Source organism: Solanum verrucosum, unplaced genomic scaffold, assembly GCF_900185275.1.
Source record: "Solanum verrucosum unplaced genomic scaffold, falcon-dt-bn FXZP01000147.1, whole genome shotgun sequence".
Taxonomy (NCBI): domain Eukaryota; kingdom Viridiplantae; phylum Streptophyta; class Magnoliopsida; order Solanales; family Solanaceae; genus Solanum; species Solanum verrucosum.
Window position 1 is genome coordinate 3,974,620 of NW_026020343.1, and position 26,844 is coordinate 4,001,463.

General features: G+C 29.5%; 3 protein-coding genes across 3 annotated transcripts in view; 2 read left to right on the forward strand and 1 right to left on the reverse strand.

Annotated features, from left to right (window-relative positions):
* The window catches only part of LOC125837375 (probable protein phosphatase 2C 10), a 1,808,044-nt gene that overhangs the window by 1,410,021 nt on the left and 371,179 nt on the right, over positions 1-26,844 (reverse strand). The window lies entirely within an intron of this gene.
* On the forward strand, positions 10,287-12,591 carry LOC125837414 (exopolygalacturonase-like). The gene is made up of 4 exons (XM_049516544.1): positions 10,287-10,418; positions 11,374-11,673; positions 11,759-12,280; positions 12,364-12,591. Exons 1-4 carry the CDS (start codon positions 10,287-10,289, stop codon positions 12,589-12,591), a joined length of 1,182 nt encoding a protein of 393 aa, XP_049372501.1.
* Positions 21,568-25,272, forward strand: LOC125837415 (exopolygalacturonase-like). Its single transcript, XM_049516546.1, has 4 exons — positions 21,568-21,699; positions 22,558-22,854; positions 24,434-24,949; positions 25,036-25,272. The coding sequence occupies exons 1-4, from the start codon at positions 21,568-21,570 to the stop codon at positions 25,270-25,272; spliced, it is 1,182 nt and encodes a 393-aa protein (XP_049372503.1).

Genomic DNA, 26,844 nt, shown 5'->3' on the forward strand with positions numbered 1-26,844 from the left:
AGTGTATAACTAATGCAAATATTAGTTATACATGGCAAGAAAAAATGTACCAAACAAGGTACTACTAATACACACCTAATGCATGCATTACATTTCCTAATACACTCTACCAAACGACTCCTAAAGCTTCATGCCAGCCATCAGATGTCACCTATCCATCATCAAGCAAGTGCCTCTCACACAAAGAAAGTAGTCCACAACTCACTCACAAGATTTAGTATAAAGTATGGACTAAGCATAAACAATCAAATCTCACGCTCACAAAGAAAATTAACATGTATGGACATAGACCCATAGACTTTCCCATTATGTATATCTCCACTAATTAAGTATGCTTTGAAAAGAATCAAATAGAACTTTCACGGGTTGTAATGTAGGCTAGGAAATGGGTAGAAAAAAACTATGTAATAGTGACTTACACTTCCCTAAGCACCGTGTATGTTTTAGACTTCATCACCTCTTCATTTCTTTTTTTCTTTAGTTTTAGCCCTCTCCTTAACAATCTTGTCACAAGTAACTCGCATCATTTCACGAATTTCCCAAAATCTTTATTACATTTGCCTTTTTTATATGGAGCTCGTTCTTTCAATGAGGGCTTTTTCATCACCTTGCAACTATCATTGGTCACCTTTTAACATTTAAACCATCTATTGACTTTCAATGCTACTAATTTCAATTAGCCTATGTTACAGTGCTTAGGCAAGGAGGGTGCAAACAACTAGGGATTCAATACAATCGTTCAGGTAAATGTGCGGCTACCAACAAAAGGCTACAGACTCAAATGGGCTACTAGTGATAGTATATTTGATAAGGCTGAAATTTCTGAACATATCAAAGGAGGCCTATTATCCTTTCCTAAACAAAGCCATACTTTTGATTTCGTTTCAACAACATGCAGGTCAAGTTCTAGACTAAGATGCAATACATGAAATACACGATGTCTCACCACTCATGGCGCAAGTTCAGTTCAAGTAAGCTTTATCATTAAGTACAACATTCTGCTCATGTAAAATTTCAAATTAAGCTTAAGTTTTAATTTAGAAGCAAACACAAGAATTCAAAGGCATTCGAAGATATTCATCCACATGCTTTCATACAAAATTTCCCTTCCAGATTTCAACTTTAGCACAAACACCATATCTATATACTCAATGATGAAAATTACCCTTAAGATGATCGTCATTCATCTATCATAGGGCCATGTGATTCAACTACGACACTTGACTCAAATACAAAATTTCCCTTCGATCTGCATCTCTTTATGATGCAAACACAAGTGTTCGGGATCATCGACAGGCCATTCATGGAGATCACTTTGCACTCCAGTTAGCTTTTGGTGAGCCTCCTTGCATTCTGGAGGACTCCATTTTTCTTTTCAGTTTAGTCATTTTAGAGTATTATGGGTCTTGTCCCGACATCCATATTAAACTATAGAGGCTTCATAGTTAGATAGATAGAGTTGTGGAGTCTCTCATTACTCTCTTTTCGTTTGAGATGTTTTTCAAACTATTATTGCATTGAGTATTTTTCAGACTGTCTGAGTTGAGCATTTTACAAGTTTAATGATTAACTTCTGTTTTAAGCCTTGCAATGCTTGAGTTAATCTTCCGCTAATTAAGTATTCAGTCAGGCCAAGGGTTCGCTTGGGAACAACAAACATTCTCAAGTGTCGACCACGCCCATAGTGTAGACTCATGGAGTGACACCCACGAAGCTGGGGGTCTTCGTTAATTGCCTCTTCTGCGGAGCTTCATTTCTTCAGCAACATTGCTCCGATGACCCCTACTCCGCTTGAGCGGTGAATGCGATATGCTTTTATATATAGTTATGGATCTTTCATTTATTCCCCTTTTCCTCCATTTTTTTGAGCTTGATCTTAGGTTCCTTTGCTACTACTACTACTATACAGTTGTACATTTTTCTTATGCAACACCTAGAACTAGCCACCATCGTTGATTCCAGATCTCTCAATGCCATCACATCTTTTTCTAACTTACTCATATTCCTCTTTTGCACTCTCTATGTATTTTGTAATATGATGAAACAAACATGTTGTTTTGTAGTCCTTTTCAGTACTTAGATGCTCTTGTATTGGTAACACCAGGTCTAGGTCTGGGGCTGGGTTCTGTATATTCATCTACCTATGTCACTTTGGGCATTTATTTTATATTTTGCTTATGTACACATATATGCTATGACCCTATTCTATATCTTATTAATGATTTCGCGCAGTTATGTTCTAATTTTATTTTCGCTTATTTCTTTTTTATTTATGTAGTTGATGGGTATGCCAAAGTGTTGTTCCAACCAGGTGTTAGCAATTTTCCATCTTAGATGTCTGTTGTGGGTTTTGTAAGTTGGTTATGGTTATAGACAGTGGTCTAGATTACCTTGTTTTTCATTTGATAATATTTTGAGTTTTCCATTGCGTTTCTTTTGATTTGGGTTGGCCTTGATGCACATCTGTTTTGATTAATTCGTTTCAGTTGATTCTCTTAGTCAGGTAAGGAACCTAATGCCAGTCGGGCCTACCTTAGTTTGAGGCATGACAAAAGTACACAAAACTCGAGCAAATTACTTCATTATACCAACACAAAATTAAGATAGTTCAAGTTCAAGTTTATACACAAACCTTGATGTTTTAGCACATAGCAAGTTCTACCACAAAATAATTAGGAATTTAAATCTTCTATTCTATAGATCAATAAATTTGCCAACTTGCTCAAATAATTTTTCTTACCTTGTACCAGAGTATATATATATACCACAAAGAGTAGCAACTTGAGTTTCAGCCTAGAAACAACTCTTCTTGGATGATTTTGTGAATGAATATGATGAGAAAAAGAAGATTGTGATTTTTCATTGGCATATGGAGAGGAGGTTCCAAAACTATATATATAAAAGTCATATATATCACTTTGGTTAAAGTAGAAAAGGTGGTTGCCCAAATTGATAAGTAGGATTCCTAAAATGATAAATATATATTCTATCTCATGATTAACTTAAGAAATAACAAGTGTAGTTTACATAACTACACCATGAAATTCCTCATAAATTTATCACAATTTAAAGTATGAAATTGTTAGATGTCATAAATTCAAGGTTAGGAAGTGTGAAATAAAACATATTCGATCTCACAATCGAGAATACTCTCTGTCTCTATTGTTTGTACAAGGTATTTCTTTCCAAACTACTATGGTAAATCGTAGATGTTCTTATAAACAAACTTTGATTCATTCCGAACTTTTTGTTATATGACTTGTTGGAAAATATTTTATGATGAATATTGTAAGGAGCAGTGCCGGCTCTTGCCTATAAATTTTAAGGCCAATGCTTGGGGCCCTCAAATTTCTACAAATAATAAATTGTTTAATTTTTTCATGAAAAAAAATTAATTATTTATAATAAAAAGTAATATATATATATTACCTTAAAAACATGATCTCCTAACTTGAATGTTAAATTACTATAATATTTCTAACTTAGGTTGTGACTTTTTCTATGAGTTGTGACTTTTCTGATAAGTTATAACTTTTTTCAAATGGGTTGTGATTTTTTAATGAGTTGTGACTTTTCCAAAGAGTTGTGAGTTTTTCAATAAGTTGTGACTTTTTCAAAGGGTTGTGACTTGTTGGAAAGGTCACGACTTTTCAGATAAGACACAAAAAACACTTATTCATACTATCCTTTGTTGACTATAAATAGAGGGGTTTTCTCTCATTTTTCAACCACATGTTTTTTAATCTTCTACTCTTCGTCTTCTTGCATTTTAAAAATGTTCGTGTGATTTATTGTCATTGAATGAGTTCGAAGTTTAGCGGAATATGAGGTACCACTATTTTGATGAAGTAAATTGTTCTAATTCTTTAACCTCGAGTATTTGAGGAAAATAATTCTGATGATATAATAATTATTTTTTTGCTTAATATATACATTAGTATGTAAAGTTTCAATATATGAAGTTAACATGATGTAGTCTAAATTGATTTATTTTTGTTAACAATTTCTCTTGTGATGTAGATATATGTTTCTGAATATCTTTTTCAAAAATTATTAAACTTCTCAAGAATTAGAGAATTATCACGATTTGTTTTTTGATGATCAATGCAAAAGAATAACTTTATTTATCAATGTTACTTATGTCATTATCAGGACGTTTGCTTCAAAATAGTTATTGCTATATAAAATAGCCCTTTTGTTTTATTGATTTTCTATTTCTTAATATGTAAGTATTTTTGAGAAAGAAAAATTTATATGACTTGTAATAACGTCAGTTGAAATTTGTATTAGTTTAATTTTTATTGTAGTCTAAATTTAGTTGTTTTTGTTAATAATTTCTCTTGTGATGTAGATATATGTTATTGAATATCTTTTTCTAAAATTATTAAACTTCTCAAGAGTTAGAGAATTGTCACGATTTATTTTTTAATGCCCAAGACAAAAGTACGACTTTATTTATCAATGCTACTTATGTGATTTAGATTGTCATGATGTTTCCTTCAAAATATTTATTACTATAGAAACATTGTCTTTTTGTTTTACTGATTTGCTATTTCTTAATATTTCAGTATTTTCAACGAAGAAAAGTTTATTGAACCTCATCAAATTGAAATATATACATTATTGCATTTAACTAATAAATTTTTTCATTGTCCATCTTCATAGGTTCGTGTGAATAAGAGTTATATATGATGATCTGCACATGTCGAAAAACTAGTATGTGTGTATATATATATATTATTTCAATCTTCTTAACCCCATTAAAATAGAAGAAATCAAGAAAACATTGATTTAGATTCTTACATTTTCTTCGCTAGCACTCACATTATTTATCCCTTTTAACTCCTTTTGCCCTCTATTTTTTCAGATCTTTGATAGTTAGAATAATACTCTGTCAAAAATATGAATCAATAGTCGAAAAGTTTTGAACAAAGTGAATTACAATTTTTTTTTATTTCTTCGTAACTTTTCATATTAAAGTAGGGTATATCACTTATAAACCTTTTGAATCAGATTTTATGATTCTAACTCTTCTCGTTATTTAAAGTTTATCAACTTATTACTTGTAAAATTATGTTATCAATTCATATAATAATTGTCTCAATAAAATGATGTTTTTCAATGTTAAATTGATAAAATCTTACCTAAAAATAATAATTAAAAAAAGTATTTGAAAAATCATTTATAAAAAAAGATAAGGATAAGGGTCTGAAAAATATCTCAACTTTGGTCGGATTTGTTGTTGCGATACTAAAATTTCATGAGGACCTATTACCTCCCTAAACTATTTAATACCGTATTTTAAACATATATATTTGCCCACGTGGACATAAAAAATAATGCAAAATTATAAATAGTAATGTGTCCATGTGGACACATATATACCTTTAAAATACACTATTAAATAGTTCAGGAGGTAAAAAATACGGTATTAAATAGTCTAGGCAGGTAATAAGTCCTTATGAAAGTTTAGTATCGCAACAGCAAATCCGACCAAAGTTGAAGTATTTTTCAGACCCTTGTCCCAAAAAGATATTAAGTAATAATTTACATCTAAAAATTTAGAAAATAAATAAATACAAATAGACTTTATTTAAATTTTAGGCCTCGAATTATGTTGAGCCGCCACTGGTAAGAAGTTCTTCAAAGCTTCACATATCATAGGAGGGACATAATTTTATAGTGCTTACTTGACCAACTAATTATGACTTGTTATTGTCCATATGAGCCTAATCCATGGGATCTCCAATCACATAAATTGGGTTACCATCATTGTTGATCTTCTCAAATGACGAAAATTCTTACTCCCCTTGATATTGGATTACCATCATTGTTGATCTCTCAAATAACGAAAATTCTTACTCCCCTTGATATTTCGTTTTGTCTATGAATTGATAGAATTCACCATGACTACACATAATAATTTTATCTCATAACGGCTGTTTTTTCACATTATGTCTCAAGCACATATATCTAGTTCTTACCACAGAAAATGTTTGTTTATCCCAATTTGAATAGACACTAAGAGTTGTCTAAATCACTTAGTCACATCACCAATCAACTCTACAACAACTAACTCTATTTAGTTGATTTTTATATTATGGCACCATCACCAACAATTACTGATCATAATTACTAAGTACTCGTAGTAAATTTTGAGATTCTCATTGCATCATTGTATCCTTTTAGTAAAGTACAAAATTCATATCATCACCAAACAAAATTATAAAACATTCAACATATTTAACAACATTTAATTTTTTAACTATAAACGTTGTATTCAATCACATTACTATTGAATATTGATTATCATGAATCTATATATGTGCAAGTGGGGTGTACATAATCGGGTTGGTTCGGGTTTTTGAAATATCAAACCAAATCATTTATGTTAGATTTTCAAATTTATAAATCAAACCAAACCAATAAAACTCGGATTTTTCAACTTCGGGTTTTTACGGATTTTTTCGGGTTTTTCCGGTAAAGTATTCATACAAACATATAATTTACTTGTACTTCAAATATTTCTTTAGTCCTACCAAAATACAACTATCTAAGGTGTTTCTTAAGAAAATAACACAAAATATGACACTAAAATATCCAACAAAAAAATAATAATGAAATTTCCTAAAACAAATATTGCAAATTAATAAGTCATAATGAAAATGATCATAATTTAAAAGTACTAAATCATGCTAAAATAAGTTTAATAAGTACTAGTTACATGACTAAATATTAAAGGAAATTAAAATTAGATTATGTATTTTAATTGTCTAAACATATGTAAAACTAAAGAACAAATATTCAATATTATTGTCATTCTTAGTGTTGAATTGATTTTCTTTTGCATTAGTATTAATTTGATTTTGATTTAAGCTTTATTATAATTACCAACATCTATAGACTATAATCTTTATTGGACCATTAAGAATTCTAACTTTCAAACATGAAATAATATATTAAAATATAAAAACTATGAAAAAGTATAAGAAATATTTAAAAATTATATCAAAGTATTTTTTACGTATAAAATAAAATTTTAAAATTATATATATAATGTCGGGTTGGTTTTTTTAGTTAAAACCAAACCAATCCAAATATAGTCGGATTTTTTTTCAATACCAAATCAAGTCAAACCAAACCACTAGTCGGATTTTTTTCTGATTTGACTCAATTTGCGATTTAGTTTGATTTTCGGTTCGATTTTATACACCCCTATGTGCAACACTATAACAACATATAATAAAAGAAAAACTTAGATTGTTTCATAGAATCAACCTAATTCACAAGATATCCTTACACTTTCAAATATTTCATAGAATCAACCTAATTCACAAGATATCCTTACACTTTAAAATATTTCATAATAGAGATAACTTTTTCATAATTTATAAAGATTTCAATTTTATATGAATAAAAAAACGCATTTATCTAGCTCCAGTACCACTGTATTGTGGTATGTCACCCTTTTAATAATAAAAAGTATCTCTCAATTAATAATAAAAAACATCAGACATAAAAACAACTTCATGTATTGACGGTTTCTAGAAAAATAATATTATTAAAGTATTCCATGAGATTGATATTTACACAAACCACTTGATAACGTCAAAGTCTAGAATAATAACCTAAATAGTTATTTTGAGTACTATAACATGAACTAGAAATCAGGAGCATCCACATAAAAAATAACTAAAGAATTATCACAGTCAGCAATTATCTGTTTCATAACTTGATAAATATTCAGTACAAAACAAATCATGATTATGATGCTAATTGCACACAATAACGTTTGTTAACATATTATCAAACTCCAATAAAATCGTCATTCAATCTTTCTTCATAATTCTACAAGAATCAAATTATACGAATATTAAGGGTTAATACCTCAGATGGTCACTCAACTATCCAGTCTTTCCTCAGAAAGTCACTCACATGGTGACTTTTTAGTGAAAATTAAAAGTTGAGTGACTTTCTGAGGCAAAAGTGGATAGTTGAGTGACCATTTGAGGTATTAACCCCGAATATTAATATCATTTACCACATCAGAAAATGTCAATATTTTCATAAATATATATATGAGTTTAATAAGAAGAATCTTTTCATTCTCTATGAACTTGAGTATTTTTAGAATCACCAACATATATAAATTTCCCTTCTTCTCCAATTTGGGTGTTGAACACAAAATAATTTTAGTTAGCACAAATATGCTAACACCAAAGTCAACCTTTCACTTTCACTTTCACATATTAGCTATAAGATTCGCTTCATGAGAAATTACCACAATAATTTATATCATATTTACTTAGTTAAATTTTTTATTTTTACTTAGCGGGATCCTCATTTCTCCAAATCTTCTTTCTATATTGAGGGGCATGTTAGCTTAATTTGTCACACACAAGTTTACCAAACTATAGACATATAATACTATATTACATACCTATTTTATCGAGCCTCCGAAAGATCTCAATATAAATAGGTTACCCTTGACACCAAATGCTGGTTACAGAGTTGCATCTTATTATTTGAATTACTTCACTGTAATTTCCTAGTACCCCTGTTGATATAGTATAACAACATTTACATCCATATCAATTTTAGCATAGTTTAAAAATTGGAAAATTAAGCAAATAAATATGTCTCACACAAAAAAATATTTAGTATCAAGACTTATCTTTATGAGTGAAAAAATGTAGATTACTATGATTGATGTGCTAATACTCTCCATCTCTTTATTGGCTGTCAAACTCCACTTTGAATACAAACGCACATATACTTGTCTGGATTCCCTCTATATTAATCATCACAATTTCAATTCCTCCTTACCCATAAATTCGGAGATTCTAAATTTCCTTTTAAAGTGGGCTTCGAACCCACGGGGTTACTTTAAAAAAATCTTCAGAGCACAGTTCAAGGTTCCGATAATTCATATTCTGAAATCAAACTCTAGCGTGAAAAGCATTTTCACAATTCATTTCTTACCACTAAGCTATCAATCAGTTTTGTTAGGGGTTCACAAGTTAATATATATATATTTTTTAAATACAAATACAAAATTTATGAAAAAATTATTGGGTTCATCCGAACCCATAAACACCATCTAGCTTTGTCTCTGCCCACAAATTATTGATCATTGATAGGAATGTGGGATCACAGTAATTTATGAAATATCTTCACAAAATCATTTTTGGAAGAGGAAGGTAGTATTTTCATTAAGAACAAAGTAGAAGAGAAATATCATTTAGATTGTTGGAATATCTTAAGGAAAAAACTTCATCATGAATATTGTTATAAGGAGTTCTTCAAAGTTTGAGGCGTGTCAAATACATTGTTCTTAAGGATATATATGTCACTCGGTATAGGCGTATTCTTAGAATTCAACAAGCTCAGAATCTAATTAAGATTAAATAATATAGACTTGGCCAAATAAAATACTCTCTCCGTCCCAATTTATGTGGCACTTTTTGGATTTCGAGATCCAAACAAGTCTATCTTTGACCATAAATTTATCATATATATCTTTTAATTATTTTAAATTTTCAATTATTGTGACTTATAGTACTTTTTACGTAGTTTACAAATATATAAATTTCATTTCAAAAAATTTAAAGATTCCACGTGCAAATTTTTGGTCAAACTTAAATTGTTTGACTCTCGAAAAACGAAAAGTGCCACATAAATTGAGTCAAAGGGAGTAAGAAGAAAAAGATAGGATTTTCTCACTATTTTTTCCACCCACTCTACAAAAGAACACATTACTAATACATAGCAAAAAATAATAAGCTACTAACATCTCAGAAACGACAATTTAAAAGTATAAGAATGAATGTCATTAAATACATTCAAGACAATTTATTTTGGACTATTGAAGATAATTAATTTGGTCAAATGAGACATTCCAACATCTATATATTTGACTAACTTCAATGATAATTTCCGATTATAAGAAAAGAAAGTAAGACTCATTTAATAGAATAAATGTAGATAATATTATATGAATACTTGTTTTTGAGATACTAGCGAGAGAGAAGTATATATTTTCTAAGAATGAAAGTGTAAATTTGCTAATAAGCTTAGCTGGCAGTTTAATAAACTTAAAATGATATTCATTCAACATAGATATTTACCTTCATTTCATATTAGTCAATAATAAAATCTAAAGAAATCTCTTTGGCGTTACCGAATCTAAATAAATTTATTTTATGAAGGAAATATATTTTGGAGAAAAAAAAAAAGGTGTATATAACCACAAGTTGAAAAAGCAAAATGAGAACAAAAATTAAAAAATGACTTCAAAGTGTTGTTTCAAAATAGGTTTTATATTAGGCCTTGTTTTTGTATGCACAAATGCTCAAGAAAAGGTCTTCAATGTCCTTTCTTATGGTGCTAAAGCAGATGGAAGGACGGACGATAGTAAGGTGAGAACCAAAAAATTAACTTTTTAATGTGTTCTTAGCTATTATTCAATTCATACGATTAAAAAAACTAAAAGTTTATATTTAAGCTATTGAATCTGATGGTTATGCAATTTTTTGGGGTTGTTTTTAATTCCCAAACACCATTGTTTATTATTTAAAATTTTTAATTAAGAACTTTGTATTTATTTAATTAGGATCTAATTGAATCTATAAATAGGCAAACAAATGAGGAGTACATAGAGGAGTTAATAGATGCAATAGATGGGAGAAATATTTGTGGTCTTTCTGACTTCATCGTAGTATTTCTCATATGAGAAAAAAAGATTTTTGATATTTTGATTTGGGTTTATTTTAGATTATCATTGAAACTTTAATTTAAAATGTAAAAACAATTGTTATGAAGAAAGTAGGAAAACCAATTCACTTGGGAATAATTTAGATGACGTGAACAATATTTAGCAATTTTTTAAAATAAAAATTATCAAATTTTGCGGGGTGGATTGATGCGGAGCGGGTTTATACGCGATGGGGGCATTAGTGCATACAAAAACAAGGCCTAATATAAAGGTGCAATGTTGATTTAAGGCAAATTCAACTAAGTTTAGACAAATCTCGATAAGAAGGGACAAACCTCAATGTTGATTTAAGGCAAATCCAATGTGGTTCGGCAAACCTCAACGACGACATTGAGTCTGTAAGAGGGGTGTATGCGACACTCCATCTTAGGATAAGAAATTCTATATCAGTAAAACATATAAGATATAATAGGTATATAATTAAGCAAAGCCTTACATCCTACTAATGCATTTTAAAATCGTGCGAGCCTAGACTCAAAATGGATAATATCACTAGCGAATTTCATCATTACAAGTTACTAATAAAATAATTATCATTGTACATATGACAAATTCATTGTCTCACTAAGTCTTCTTTTATTTATTTATTATGATGAAAGGCACTTTTGAATGCTTGGAGGGATGCATGCCAATGGAATGGAAATGGCACATTGTTGATACCTTTAGGGGAATATATGGTAAATGGTGCAATTTTTAATGGACCATGCAATGGATCGGCCAAGACCTTCGAAATGAAAGGAGTTATTAAAGCTCCAACAGACCCTAATATATTCTGCAAGCTGGAGTCTTGGATTTCTTTTCAATATATCCATGACTTAGATATTAAAGGACATGGAACATTTGATGGACAAGGGGCTTGTGCTTGGGGAAAGCATCCATGTGCAACCCCCCTTCCCTATGTAAGTTTTAATTTATTTGTCTAAATTTGCTAAACTTGTATATTAATTGTTTCTAATGCCTTAGCTTGTTCTAAATTTGAATCAGACACTTGGATTATATTTTATCAATAATTTGATTGTGCATGACATACATTCAAACAATAGCAAGGGTGTACACGTCAACGTCTACAAATGCATTAATGCCAAATTTAGGCATGTTCAAATAGCGGCGCCAGATAACAGCCCTAACACCGATGGTATTCATATAGGCTACTCAAAGAATATCCATATCGCGGATTCAAACATTGGCACTGGAGATGATTGTATAGCTATTATCGATGGTAGTCAAAACATCAACATTACAGGGATCACTTGTGGCCCTGGCCATGGAATAAGCATCGGTAGCTTAGGAAAAGTACCTACACAAGAAGTTGTGAAGGATATACAAGTCAAAAGTTGCACTTTCATCAATACTCAAAATGGGGTGAGAATTAAGACTTGGGCATCATCGATAGCCGGTATGGCTACAAATATAACATTTGATGATATTACCATTATAAATGCATCGAATCCTATAATTATTGATCAACATTATTGTCCGGAGAGAAATTGTAGCGGTAGCACACAGGTATCCATGCATTTCCCTTCTTAAATTCTTTTATGTTTGGTACATCAGAAGTCATTTTAAATTTACTTTCCTTTCGTTATTAGGAAAGTTGTGTGCAAATCAAGGATGTGACATTCAATAACATAAGGGGATCTTCAAATTCAAAAGCAGCGATTACTTTAAATTGTAGTGCTTCACATCCTTGTAAAGGAATTATGCTTAATGATATCAACTTGGAATATCATGCCCCTGATGCTCCTGCCATATCAACATGTGCTAATGCCAATGGAAAAGCTACAGGCAAGGAATTGCCTCCAAGTTGTTTAAAGTAGTCTCTTTATTCATAAACATTAATTTGATTATAGAAAGTTTTACTCCTATGTTACCGTAAACTTGTCAAGTTTAAAATTTGATTAATCTATCGTCTCATCATTTTTGGTGAAATTACTAATCATTCTATTATTACATTTGTCTCTAAATATTAAAATGATAAAAATCAAGCATTAGGCACTACAAATTTTTTTTGCAAATTGTGGGAGTTTCTAACCTCCGCAATTTGACGGTTCTCAAAACTCGTGCAAATATGCATGTCGCAACTAATTTGCGAGGATTTTTTAAAGAGGCGGTTATTTTTATCCACTTGCAAACCTCCGCTATTTGTTTACCAATATTCTTGCACTTTTTTTGTGGGGGTATTAACCTTCCCAACTTTTTGCTAAAATTTAGCATTCAATTCTTATATAATTAGATTACAACTAATATGAATTTTAATATAATTAATAACTAAAGCAGCAGCAACAACAACAAAAGCATTAGAAGTATTTTTATAACTACAACACTAAAATTCTATTAAATCATAAAAAATGTCTGACATAACAATATTACAAGCAAGAAAATTATCAATGAACTTACACATAAGAAACAAAAAGGTTTTTTCAATACATCTATATATATTTTCTTCTACGAGTTTGTGAAGATGAATTTTCATTTGCTTATATTGTGGTGTTTTTTGGAGGCACTAGGTCAGTACTTGAGTTGCCTCCGACAAAACCATTAGGCAATGATTTTGCCTTTGGAAGCTGATCTGTCAGGGTTCACACTATTAGAAAATGAGCTCAAAAGATTGGAACAGAGAAGAGTGAAACATAAATTGAAATGTGTATTGAAAATACCTTCACTCAACTGCATGTAATTGTACATCAACTCCTCTATATATAGAGGTGTGTAATTGACCCAACCTATCGACTAATTACACTAATTGTAATCTAACAGACTAGCAATATTAGTAACACGTGGATAGATTTACCTAACTAACTAAGCCGTATGGAAAATTAGTTGTAATATTGTTACATTTCAATACTCCCTCTCAAGATGGAGGGTGCAAAATATTGAGCACTCCGAGCTTGCTTAGAAGGTATAGGTGTTAATTAAACATGCCCCAACCCTTTGGTCAACAAGTCAGCAACTTGATATTGAGTAGGAACATACAAAGTGTAAAGCATGTTGGATTTGATCTTGTCGTGAATGAAGTGGCAATCTATTTCTATATGTTTGGTATGCTCATGAAAAATTGGACAAGCCGCAATATGTATAGCAGACTTGGTATCACTCATGGAACATGTAACTGGAAGACCACTTCCAATTCTTTAAACAAGCTTAGCAGCCAAGTAAACTCAGCTACAGATGAGGCCATACTTCTATATTCTGCCTCAATAGAACTCCTTGAAATAGTGTGTTGCTTGATTCTTTAACTTCCAGAAAATCAAGGACTCCCCAAAACTTGATCACATAGCCTGCAACTGACCTCCTTGTATTAGGGCATGCAACCCAATCAAAATCGCACCAACATATTAACTCATTAGCAACCTTAGCCTGGAACAAATACTCATTAGTTTAGAATTTATAGTGAATTCAGTTGATGGTACTCAATATAATCTAATTTATGTAGTACTTTTTGTTATATACTAAATTTTTTTTTATTATTGCACTAACCCGCATATACCTTATAAATGATGAAATGTCAATCTATAGAATCCATCATCTACCAGCCACATGAGAAATAATTGATTATATTAATTTATGTACAATACTAATAAAATTTAAAAATTCACTTTTTGCAATGGTAGTAAAGTACAACTCAAAATACACCTAATCGTAATATCTGACTTTTTTTATATAAAAAAGAAGGCAATTTTTGTTGTAACTCTCTCATTTTATTGACTTCATTTTATATTCAATTTAAAATAACTACAATGTCTCAAGCACCTCAAATATCCAATGCAAAATCATTATTGTTCCATTTAAGTAAACAAGGAATGGGTTGTCTTTCGTTATGTTGTCGTTCCATCTAAATAAATAACGAATGTGTAAAAAAGAACCTAAAGACTTTCTGACATTCTTTTTTATCATATCATATCATCATATCATATATTACTAAAAGTGGGAAGAGTTTAAGTCAAAGTTGAATTACAAAAATACCTCTACACTAATTTTTTTATTAAAAAAATATCTTTTTTTAAAAATCAAATCAATAATGATAATTAAATGACATTTCTCTTTTTTCTTAAATTTTTGACATTTTTTCTTAATATATATATATATTAGAAAATGTTAAATTTTCTCTAGCTACTTCCGTTTATTTGCATTAAAAAATTTCAATTAAAAGTAAAAACACCTTTAAGGCATTTTGTTTAAGAGATCACAATAAATATCGACTCTTCATTGTTTTTCTTCAACCATCAGGCGTTTGCTCTTCTAACTTCCAAACTTTTGGCCTCCCAATCCAATCTATCACTACATCATATATATACTTATAGCTTCTAAAATTATTTTAGTTTTTAGTAAACTTTAATTTTAAAGCTGTTGATTTTTTTCTATTGGATTGTATAAGGTATTGTTTCATTTGTAATAAATAAAATTTGTTTGCTTTATTGATTCTTGTAATTTTTCATAATAATTTCTTCTTGTTCCATTGATTATCAGGCTTTCAATAAAGATTCTTCTCTGAGTTGTTTGTTTTTTCATTTGCTATTGACAAAGTATGTCTGCTTCATCACATATGGAATTGATTTAATTTGTGTTTCAGTTGCATTGATATTCTTTATGATTTTCTTTTCTATTTTTGTTTGATAAGATACAAATAAACTTAATTATTATTCTGAAGAAAAATAATGTTACACCTTGTGAACCAATAAAGCCATACGTAGAAGTAATAAATACAATATATTTTTGTATGTATCATTATAACTTTTGTTGTCTTTTTTTGGGATAATTATTGTAAATTTTTATTTTATTTTTGTACCATTTGTTAGTAAGAAATAGATGTCTCAGCTGTAAGCAAAATACTTGGCAGATTTAGATGTTAAAATTTAAATTTCGATACAATTTATATTGTTCTATAATTGAAATTTGTAAGTTAATTATATATGCCAAAGAACTGAAAGTAAACTTTTTTTTCATTTCTTCCATTTTCGGAAGTTGATTAGAATGAGATATGATTATTTCTTACACAAAATTAGTTAAATATTAAATAACTTTTTTCATTAAATTTTAAATAACTTTTTCATTAAATTTATAACAGAATATGATAAAAATAAAGTAATAACAAGATTTGGATCGAATACGTTTGTACCTTGACATGGGTAACATTCAAGTATTCAATCCAAAAAAAAGAAGATATTTTTCTTTTCTTTTTGATCATTTTTTGTTATGTCAACACACTGTATTAGTTTTTTTTATTATTATTTATTCAATTTAATAGTAATGAAAAGAAGTTTGCATCAACTATAATAAGTGAATATATACTTTATTTGTAGCTTCTATTTTATAAAAATGAAATTTGTGATTTAATATTATGGCAAATAATTGAAATTATTATATTTAATCTTCATTGCGGTTCTTTTATTTTCAAAAATTAATTAATTAGAATAGGAAAACCATTTTCATAAGTTAGTCGTAATACAAAAAGAAGATTATTTTGATTATTGATTCTTGTGTGCTATATAGTACTTTAATGTTTAGTTATCTATCGTTTCACTTTTATAATATTTTTATATTTGTTGAATATAAAATTTTCACATTTAGATATATTTTGCATTAATTTATTTATTAGTTAAGTTTTTTTTTCATTAGTATGATGACAGGTTCATCTTATTTCTATTCACATATATTGAGATGATGTTTCAAATGTTTTTTATGTTAAAAGTGGAAGGTTTTAAATTCAAAGTTAAATTACGAAAATGTCTTTCTCTATTTTTTTAATTAAATAAAATACTTTTTGCTAACTTTTATAATCAAATCAATAATGACAATTAATATATTATATATTAGAAAGGTTATCTTCAAATATTGAACTTTATTATATGCTTTTGAAATAAACCTGTAATGACACTTCCACAGATTATAAAAAGAGTTTTTCTAACTCTATTTTATATGATTTATTTTTACAAAATTTCTTACACTACATGGACTCAATGGACGAACTTGAAGGCACACAATAAGATAAAGTTATTACAAACATGAGTTGTGGCTGTATAAATTTAATATAATAATAGGAGGTCAAACATGCAATGCACGTTTCAGGACTAGTACAAAAAAGAAGATAATCTTGGTTTTAACTCCCTTGTTTTATTGACTTCATTTTTTATTCAATTTTAAATAACTACAATGTCTCAAGCATCTCAAACATCATGCAAAAAAGTTATTGCTCCATCTAAGTATGTGTCTTCCGTTATGTTGTCGCTCCATCTAAGTAAACAAGGAATGTGCAAAGGAGAATCTATAGACTTTTCGGCATACTTTTCAAGATGAGGAAAAGTTTCATATATTCAGCCCTGCAATCAATAGAAGAATAGATAAATTTATAGAGTCTATGTATTACTACATTAATAGATACAAGTTTATGATAAATCGATAAGATGATAGATAATAAGTACCAAAAATGCCTATAAAAATTTGTATAAGCGTATAAGGCATTATTCTTCTTATTAAAAGTTTTTTTTTTTTTTTTTTATAGTTTGTTCAAATCAATCTTCTTCTTCAAACAACTCAATGCTAGCCCAAACGACTTTTTCCTAATGGATAATTCTCGAAGAAATTTAAACAAATCACTATTTTGATTTGGTTTGAACCCACTTTCTTCGATTATCCCTTGTCGGCAGCACCTAATGCACGAACCAAACTAAAACACACTTCAACTTTTGCTCCTTTCTTAATTGATTACATTTGATCAATCTTATCAACCTTTCAGTAGTGATGTTTTTGTTCTTGATCACCTTGAGATAAAAAAAATTCAACAATATTGAAGGACTTTGCTCCTTTTTTATTCATGAGATGCTAACAATTTAATCCTGTAATTGAAGCAAACTTTTTTAAGTTGAAACAAGTTGAGTTATAGTTCACATAGAACTAGACTACAGGCCCAACCCAACCCCACCTTTTAATTTTTTTCTTAACCTAACTCTACAAAATAAATCAAACAGAAATTGAATGTGTATGAGCTAAAATAAATTTTGTTAGTGAATACAACACAAAATTATCTCGTCTTTCTAGAACACTTTCGGAAAAACTAATTTTTCACTCCATACATCTCAAGCGCTGAAATGTCAAGATAGCTGCAACATCCAATTTGGTCAGAAGATACTAATTATTAATTGGTCAATCTCATCTGTCGTTTTGCACAATCATCTCAAGCTTATAAATGAGCTCCCAATTAGTGCTGTGTTTAGTAACAAGAACAGTGATCTGTTAATTGAAACATAAAAGTTCAAAGCCCCTTAATCTAAATGGATTGCAACACTATCTAATTAATTAAAATTATGATATTTCCACAACTACTAATTGATCGCTTCAAACAACATTGGTTGGTTTCCCATGATTTTTTTTATGGTACGTAAATGCTTCTCAATTTCATATCTTCCTTGTCATGAACCATTTTTTATAAGAATATTTCATATTTTTTTATAGTTACAATTTTGTTAGTTTTAATTAGGGGTGGCGGGCATGCTATGCTATGTTAATGTTTATGCTTTTGATTTCTAATAATACAATATCATTGCCATACAAAATTAATTATGTTTCGGTATTTCTAAGTTGGGTTTTGGTATTTCACGGTATGATAAATCGGTTGTTATAATTTGTTCAACTTTTACTTATATATACTCATATAATAGAGAATTAGACCATCTCTAGCCCACCTCTAGTTTACTCTCCATTTTCTATATTTGAAAACTAAAATAGAGAATGGACACTCCAACCTCCCTCCATACTACTCTCTATTCTTCATATTTAGAGAGTTAAATGGAGAACTACTATTCACACTCTCTATTTCACTTTTGTTAATATTTTATTATTATTACTATTATTCTCTAATTAACATATTATTTTAAATATAATGTCATTAATTAAATATCTAATATTCATAATTCTTCTTAAATGTAATATAATATTTTAATAAATATATTATTTAATATATACTACTTTCATCCCGAATTAAAGTATTTTAATTTTTTTCTAATTTTATTTTATTATTAATTTTCCCTATAAAGAATGCACAAAATTAAAATGATAAGATGAAATTTTTTAATTAAAAATACAATGCATAACATAATAATTAATTTATCACAACAATAATTTAGTAATCCGGTAGGTCGTTTTTCAAATTTAGCACTATTAAAAAAAAATAGGATATGATGGTAGATGAAAATCTCCGGTTTGAACAATTTTTAGCTAGACATAAAAAAATAAGGAAAAAAATAATCATTTTGAACTCCGTAATGTATTAATAGAACATTGATGGGAGCAACGTAATAATTTTGAAAGTTGAGTGTTTATTTGATGTTTATGTAATTGTATTTCACTTTTATTTGAATTTTTCTATTAATTTGTATAATATATGTTATTTTCCTACAATTTATGTTATTTAGAAATTTAGAATAAAATATAATTTTATATTAAATAAAAAATTGAGAAAAATCAAATTTTATATCACATAATTAAGAAAATAAGAATGAAATAGAAATAATAATATAATATCGAGGAGAGAGAAAAAGACTTTTTTAGAGAGTAAAATAGAAAACTGGGTTAGAGTTGATTGTCTGGAACAATAGAAAACTCTATATTTGGAGAGTAAAATAGAGTTTAGGTTTGGAGATGCCCTTAAGTGTTTCAAAAATCGTCTCAATTATATCATACTAATACCTTACACGTGTAAAAATATTTATTCAAAATAAAGTACAAGTAGCTCCCATTGTTAATCAATTGTACAAAAAACATTTCAATCAAGATAGAGTAGTAAAAGTTACAATGTCCGATCATTTGATTGAATATTTGTTAGTATAATAATAATATATGAATTATTTTATTCACTATATAATTCAGTACAATATTCAATATTTTGATATTTTATTTATAAAACTCCAATACTAAAAAAATTAAAATATATATCATATATCATTCAAAAAATCATGATACAAAAACTATGGTATCAAAATTGTTTTAATCGATATGACAATTCAATATCTATCATATCAATATCATGTCCGTCCATAGCTTTGATTATACTATGGCTATGCATAACCAACATATATCAAGTATGTATGTGCGCCATTAAGGTTGAAAATCCGTCAATTACTATAAATAGTTGATTTTAAAGTTCTTTCATATTTGCTTGCACATTGTCCAGAATAGTGTCCCCTCCCTCTAAAATTATAATGTTCAAAGATTTAGCATGCAAGATTTCAATAAGGTCAATTAAAAGATAACATTTTAGCTCAAGTAGTGTATATAGTTTTATCTTTTATGTTGATGATACATCAATATTATAAATTAGTACTCGATTTAACAAAATATTTTAATATTTTAATTAACAGTAGCATTCTTTCGTGGATGTTGTCTTAGTGCATAAAATGTAATTATAAATTAGATAAAGGGAAAATTCAAATATACTATTAATTGCCATTATAATTTGAATATTCTACAATGATATATTCTACTTTTCAACTGCTGCTAATAATATGAATTTGTAGTGACAATTAATTGGATTTAGCGGCAATAAAAAAAAATTGAAAATTGTGGACATTCACATTTTTTTGTTAGATTCAATAGCCATACAATTGTCGTTAAATAAAACATTTCAGAATAAATTTACCCGTCATTTTAATTGTCGCTAAATAATACGTGCGACTTGTAACGACAATAAAAACACCTTTTACCAGCAATCCATTGAATGGACGCTAAAGGCTTTAGCGACGCTAATTTTTATGGCCAAAATTCAATGGCTGGTAAATGAATTAGTGGCAATATTTATTGCCGCTAAAGACGATTTGTATTGTCACTAAATACCATTTTTATTGTAGTCTATGAAAGTTATTACAACAGCTATCATAGTTGTTGCAACTACTTCATCTGAAAGTGTGAAATAAAACATATTCTCACTATCGATAAATGATCAATTGAAAATATAAATATTGATTTAATTTTTTTGGAGTGTTATAGATCGAGAATGGGTGAAGACAAGTAGAGAGTTCTCGGTGAGTTGTTTAGTCGATTTGTAGATCAGCAAAGATGTTCTTATCTATTTATTGTTTGTACAATTAATGTATTTCTTTCCAAACTATATACTATGGTAAATCGTAGATGCTCTAGTACACAAACTTTGATCCTTTAGTTCATTCTATATTTTTTATATCAAAGGATTTTTTAGACTTATAAGTTTATATTTTCGCATTAAATATTGAAAGTTTCTAAATCAATTGAGCGGGGGTTTTGATTTACTAGCGAGATATGGATAGATGTCATTATGAAATTTGGGTTAGATTTATCAATTTACTCTTTGTCTCTATTGTTTGTACAAGGTATTTCTTTCCAAATTACTATAGTGAGTAAATCGTTGATGCTCTTGTAAACAAACTTCGATTCTTGAGCATATTTAGTTCTGTCCATATGACTATCAAAGGATTTTTTAGACTTATAAATTTATATTTTCGTATTAAATATTGAACTTTTCTAAATTAATCAATGGGGGTTTGAATTTACTAGCGAGTTAAGGATAAATGTCATTATGACCTACATAAATTTTTGGTTGGGACATTTTCTAAGAATATGGAAGTCTGAATTTGCTAATAAGCTTAGCTGGCAATTTAATAAACTTACCATGATATTATATTTACTTGCCTTTCTTATTAGTCAATAATAAAATCTTTAATTTTTGGAGTAACCAAATCTAAATAAATTTATGAAGGAAATATATTTTGTAAAAAAAAAAAGGTGTATATAACCACAAGTGAAAAAAGCAAAATGAGAACAAAAAAATGACTTCAAACTCTTGTTTCAAAATAGGCTTTATATTAGGCCTTGTTTTTGTATACACTAATGCTCAAGAAAAGGTCTTCAATGTCCATTCCTATGGTGCTAAAGCAGATGGAAGGACAGACGATAGCAAGGTAAGAACCAAAAATATACTTTTTAATGTGTTCTTAGTTATTATCGAATTCACACGAGTAAAATTATTTATTTCACTTACAAACTCGTTCTACCCCTTTTTACTTGTCTAATTGGCTTGGAGCTCCTTGAGAAACTAATTCCTTGGGTAGATTTTACTTAATTGTCTTTTGCACTCCTCATAAGAAAACATTAACCAAAAGTATAATTTAACTTGTCTTATAAAAAAAATTAATATAAGGAATACATATCACAAAAGATCGAAAAAGTTACTAGCTATAAATTCATTCATTATTAGTAGATCCATTTCATTTAAGGCATTACTACATGTATAAAAGAGTCCCATTTGCTAAGGTAAATGACACCCCATAGTAGAATAAGTTCCACATTGGCAAAATATAATGTTGGCTATATAAGTAAGTAGGTTTTGTAACATCATTAAAAATCATGCGGGCCTAGGCCTAAAATGAACAATATTACTAGTGGATTAAGTCATTACAAATGATATCAGAACCACTTTCTATGTTGGCCTTGTCAATGTGGACTAGAGTTCAACTGAGTTTAGGAAAATCTTGATAAGAAGGGAAAAACCTCAGTGTTTAGTATAGACAAATTTCATGCGGTTGGACAAACCTTAATCTTACTATAAGAAGTCCCATGTCGGCAAACCAAAGGTGATATCGTAGGTATATAATTAAGCAACTCTTACATTCTAGTGATGCATTTGAAAGTCGTGTGAGTCTAGGCCCATAATAGATAATATCACTAGCAGACTAGATCGTTACAAGTTACTAATAAAATAATAATCATGACAAATTTATTGTCTAATTATGTCTTGTTTTATTTATTTATAATGAAAGGCACTTTTGAATGGTTGGAGGGATGCATGCAAGTGGAATGGAAAAGCCACATTGTTGATACCTTTGGGGGAATATATGGTAAATGGTGCAATCTTTAAAGGACCATGCAATGGATCGGCCATGACCTTCGAAATGAAAGGAGTTATTAAAGCTCCAACAGATCCAAAGATATTCTGCAATGAGTATTGGATTCGTTTTCAGTATATGAATGGCTTAAAGATTAAAGGACATGGAACATTTGATGGACAAGGGGCTTGTGCTTGGGGAAAGCATCAATGTGCAACCCCCCTTCCCTTTGTAAGTTTTAATTTATTATGATATGTTTTATAATTTCAGCTAAAATTATTATATTTTTGATGAATTCCACTTTAACTATATTTCTTCTTAGTAAAAATTGTTTGTTTGATTAGGGATTATATGAACACCATTTGATGGAAAATATTTTATTTATATTCTCATAAGTTCTCAAATTTAAATTCTAACTTCTCTCTATTTCTCTATAGTATATTTCTGTATATTGAAAATAACTAGCAGCATCTCTATTTATAATAGTAACAAACCAAATTAAATTAGGACTAGAAAATATATTTTTATATGAACTAGACCAAACAAATCTTAACTAAATATTTATTTAATAAATATAAAAAATAACAAATTCTAAACAATTTCGAGTTTCTACTCCAACGTTGAATTATTATTCTATTAATATTCTCCCATAATTTAAAGTTGTATACTCTTGCACTTTTCTTCAATTTCATTCGTGTCGTTGTTGTATTGAAGAACTTATCTTTAATCTTCAATGGTTGAATTACTTCTCTTCAATTCTCATTTATTTTTTCTTGGTTGTGTTGGAGCACCTTCTCTCTTCAACTTTCAACATTTAGAGAAGTTTCTCTCTAACTCACTTTTTTTTTTTGTTGTGTTGGAGCACTTCTCTCCAAATTTCAAGTGTTGAATCACGTTCTCTCCAACTCACAATATTTTTTGTGGTGGTTGTGTTGAAGCACTTCTCTCCAACTTTCAAGTGCTGAAGCACTTTGTCTCCAACTCTAGTTGATGCCCTTCTCATCAACTCCTTTTTTGTTTAGCATTTTCTCTCAAACTCTCATTGATGCCCTTCCCACCAATTCCTTTTTTTTAGCATTTTCTCACCAACTCTCGTTGATGTCCTTCCCATCAACTCTTTTTTTTAATTTTTACTTTCTCCAACTTTTAATTTAGAGAAGAGCTTCTTCCTCTCGTGCTTGTTTGCACTTCTTTAAATTTGCAATGTTTTTGTAAATCATTCCTCCTAGCATGTTTTTTTCATGCATATATCATTTTCGGCATTTTTTCAATATGATCATTGGTCAGACGGACGACGTATATATGGATTATAGACGCCCGTCAGAAGCGGAAACTCTTTAATTCTCTACCAGGATCGTAAAAGCTCTAATATCAATTTGAAGGAAAATAGTCTTACTATGACTAGAAAACATATTCCTATATGAACTAGGACAAACAAATTCTAACTAGACATTAATTTAATAAATATAAAAAATAGCAAATGCTAAACAACTTCAAATTCCTACTCTAACTTTAAATTATTATTCCAATAACATTCAAATTTTGATTCAACTTATATGACGTAAGATTTTGAAAAAAGTATTCTAATATTGATTCATTAATTATTTGACGTAGTTGAAATTTTAATTCTGGTCACTAAAATCATTTTGCTTACATAATACTACCTTTATTTAGTTGAGTCCTTTTTGTGCCCTAATTATCTGATAAAAGTTATAGTGGAAATTGAGATAGATAGCTTCTACTATTATAAGGTCACAAAGTCATTATATAATATTGTTTCTGATGATGCCTTGTTTTACATTTGAATCAGACAGTTGGATTCTATTTTATCAATAATTTGATTGTGCATGATATACATTCAAACAATAGCAAGGGTGTACACATCAACGTCTTCAATTGCACTAATGGGTTTTTTAGGCATGTTAAAATAACGGCACCAGATGACAGCCCTAACACTGACGGTATTCGTATAGGGTACTCAAACAACATCCATATCGTGGATTCAAACATTGGCACCGGAGATGATTGTATATCTATGGTTGCAGGCAGTCAAAGCATCAACATTTCAGGAGTCACTTGTGGCCCTGGCCATGGAATAAGTATAGGTAGCTTAGGAAAACTATCTAAAAATGATGTTGTGAAGGATATACACACCAAAAATTGCACTTTCATCAATACTCAAAATGGTGTGAGAATTAAGACTTGGGCATCATCAATGACTGGTATGGCTACAAATATAACATTTGAGGATATTATCATGATAAAAGCATCAAATCCTATATTAATTGATCAACAATATTGTCCAACGGGTAATTGTAAAAAACAGGTAGTTGCATTTCCCTTCTTTTAAATTTATTAGGTTAGGTATATATGTCGGAAGGTCATGTTGATGATTTGTTTTTAACATATTAGGGAAGCTCAGTGCAAGTGAAGGAGGTGACATACAAAAACATAAGGGGATCTTCAAGTTCAAAAGTAGCAGTTATATTTGATTGTAGTGATTCACATCCTTGTAATGGAATCATAGTTAAAGATATCAATTTAGTATATAATGAGCGTGATGGTCCTGCAACGTCATCAGCGTGTGAAAACGCCATAGGAAAAGCTACGGGTATCGAATTGCCTCCAAGTTGTTTAAAAATGTCATAAGCATAAATTTATATATTTTAATAATAGAAATAGTCTTCCAGGTTGAAATTTTTCCTCCTGTGTTATTAATATAGAATAATAGCCAATTTTTGTTGCAACAATGTCTATAGTCTATACGAACATTGTATTTATTGTAACATTACAAAAGGTTGTTTTCTGTTTTGGAACTCCTATATCAACCTCCTTAAACCTTTATTTTTCTATTGATGCTTCAAAGAGATTTGTGGTGCGGTTTTCAATGTGAACAAGCTAAGTGCATTTCAGTGAAGAATTTCACAAACTCAAATTTGAGTTTACGTATTTTATTATGTCCATTGTTGACTTAGTCAGAGGATTCACATGAATACCAAGGTGATCATTGAGAGTGAGGATTATTGGTTTGTTTAGTAATTGATTTGATGAACGTGCATGGAGTTAATATTTTAGTCAAGATGAGTTTAAATCAAGTTTAATAAAGTATCTAGTTACAGATTTTATTATGAGAGGGCATGATGCAGCACAATAGGGTGTGATATTATTATCTTGTGTGCTTGATAATAGGACCCCTTTGCCAGGTTGAACTTTTATGTATCTAACAATTCTCAGATATATATGCTTCCATGTGTGTCTTTTTTGATTGTTGAACAAATTGACTTAAAGGTTTGCACCCCAAATCATGGTAAGATAGAGTAGCTTTCCTATCAACCTCTAATAAATACCTTGATCAGCTCGAGGATCACCTTCAGTAGCATCTGAGTTGGTGTTTTGAGGTCAGTTTGCAATTGTTATCAATAGGAGTTAATTGGTTGTCTTGCATTTCCCATGCCAGTTTCTGAGACCAGTTTTAATGCTTACTTTCTTTGATGCATTTGTGTCCCTTGTTTTTCCCAAATCAACTCCTTCAGATCTAGGGTCCTTTTATTTTCTCTTTTTTTCTTTTTAGCAGTCCTTTTGTCTTTCCTAAGATTTATAACTTCCTCATGAACATCACTACCATACTTATCATCTCCTTAATCAAACAAATTTAATTGTCTGAATCTTCATTTGCTTCTGTTTCACTTTCCCAATCAGATCCAACTACTGAAATATCAGCTGGCAGCAGTAGCAAAAGAAGTCCCATCCAAGTCTTCTCCATCACTAGTAGAAGTCCTATCCAAGTCCTCTCCAACACTAGAAGAAGTCCTACTCAAGTCTTCACCCAACTCTTCCCCAACATTAACAAATGTATCATCCACAACAGGTTCTTGAGGTTGTGCAACCTCTTCAAGCCCTAAACCCTCATTATGAATCCTCAAAGGTTTGACTAGATTTTTTTTTTTATCAAAAGTAGCATTAGATTCCTCACCCACTTCATATCCAAGTTCAGGTGAGACCACAACAAGTTCTTCAACTAAATGAGTCACATAAAGTTCAACAATATTTCCATTTTTAACTGAGGTACAATATCCACAATATATCTATCACTTTTAACTTCAACAACGTGATGAGCTTTAGTGGCCTTAATATAAACAATATAACCACAACAGTTATAACCAATTTCTTTAACATAATCAACAAATTTAAAGTAGGAAAATTTATCAACGTCTACATGAC

Excerpts from the sequence above, each read along its gene's own strand:
- LOC125837414 (XM_049516544.1), top strand. The coding sequence starts at position 10,287 with ATGACTTCAAAGTGTTGTTTCAAAATAGGTTTTATATTAGGCCTTGTT. Across the intron at positions 10,419-11,373 it reads GAAGGACGGACGATAGTAAG|GCACTTTTGAATGCTTGGAG; the intron begins GTGAGAACCAAA and ends TTATGATGAAAG. Across the intron at positions 12,281-12,363 it reads ATTGTAGCGGTAGCACACAG|GAAAGTTGTGTGCAAATCAA; the intron begins GTATCCATGCAT and ends TTTCGTTATTAG.
- LOC125837415 (XM_049516546.1), top strand. The coding sequence starts at position 21,568 with ATGACTTCAAACTCTTGTTTCAAAATAGGCTTTATATTAGGCCTTGTT. Across the intron at positions 21,700-22,557 it reads GAAGGACAGACGATAGCAAG|GCACTTTTGAATGGTTGGAG; the intron begins GTAAGAACCAAA and ends TTATAATGAAAG. Across the intron at positions 24,950-25,035 it reads CGGGTAATTGTAAAAAACAG|GGAAGCTCAGTGCAAGTGAA; the intron begins GTAGTTGCATTT and ends TTAACATATTAG.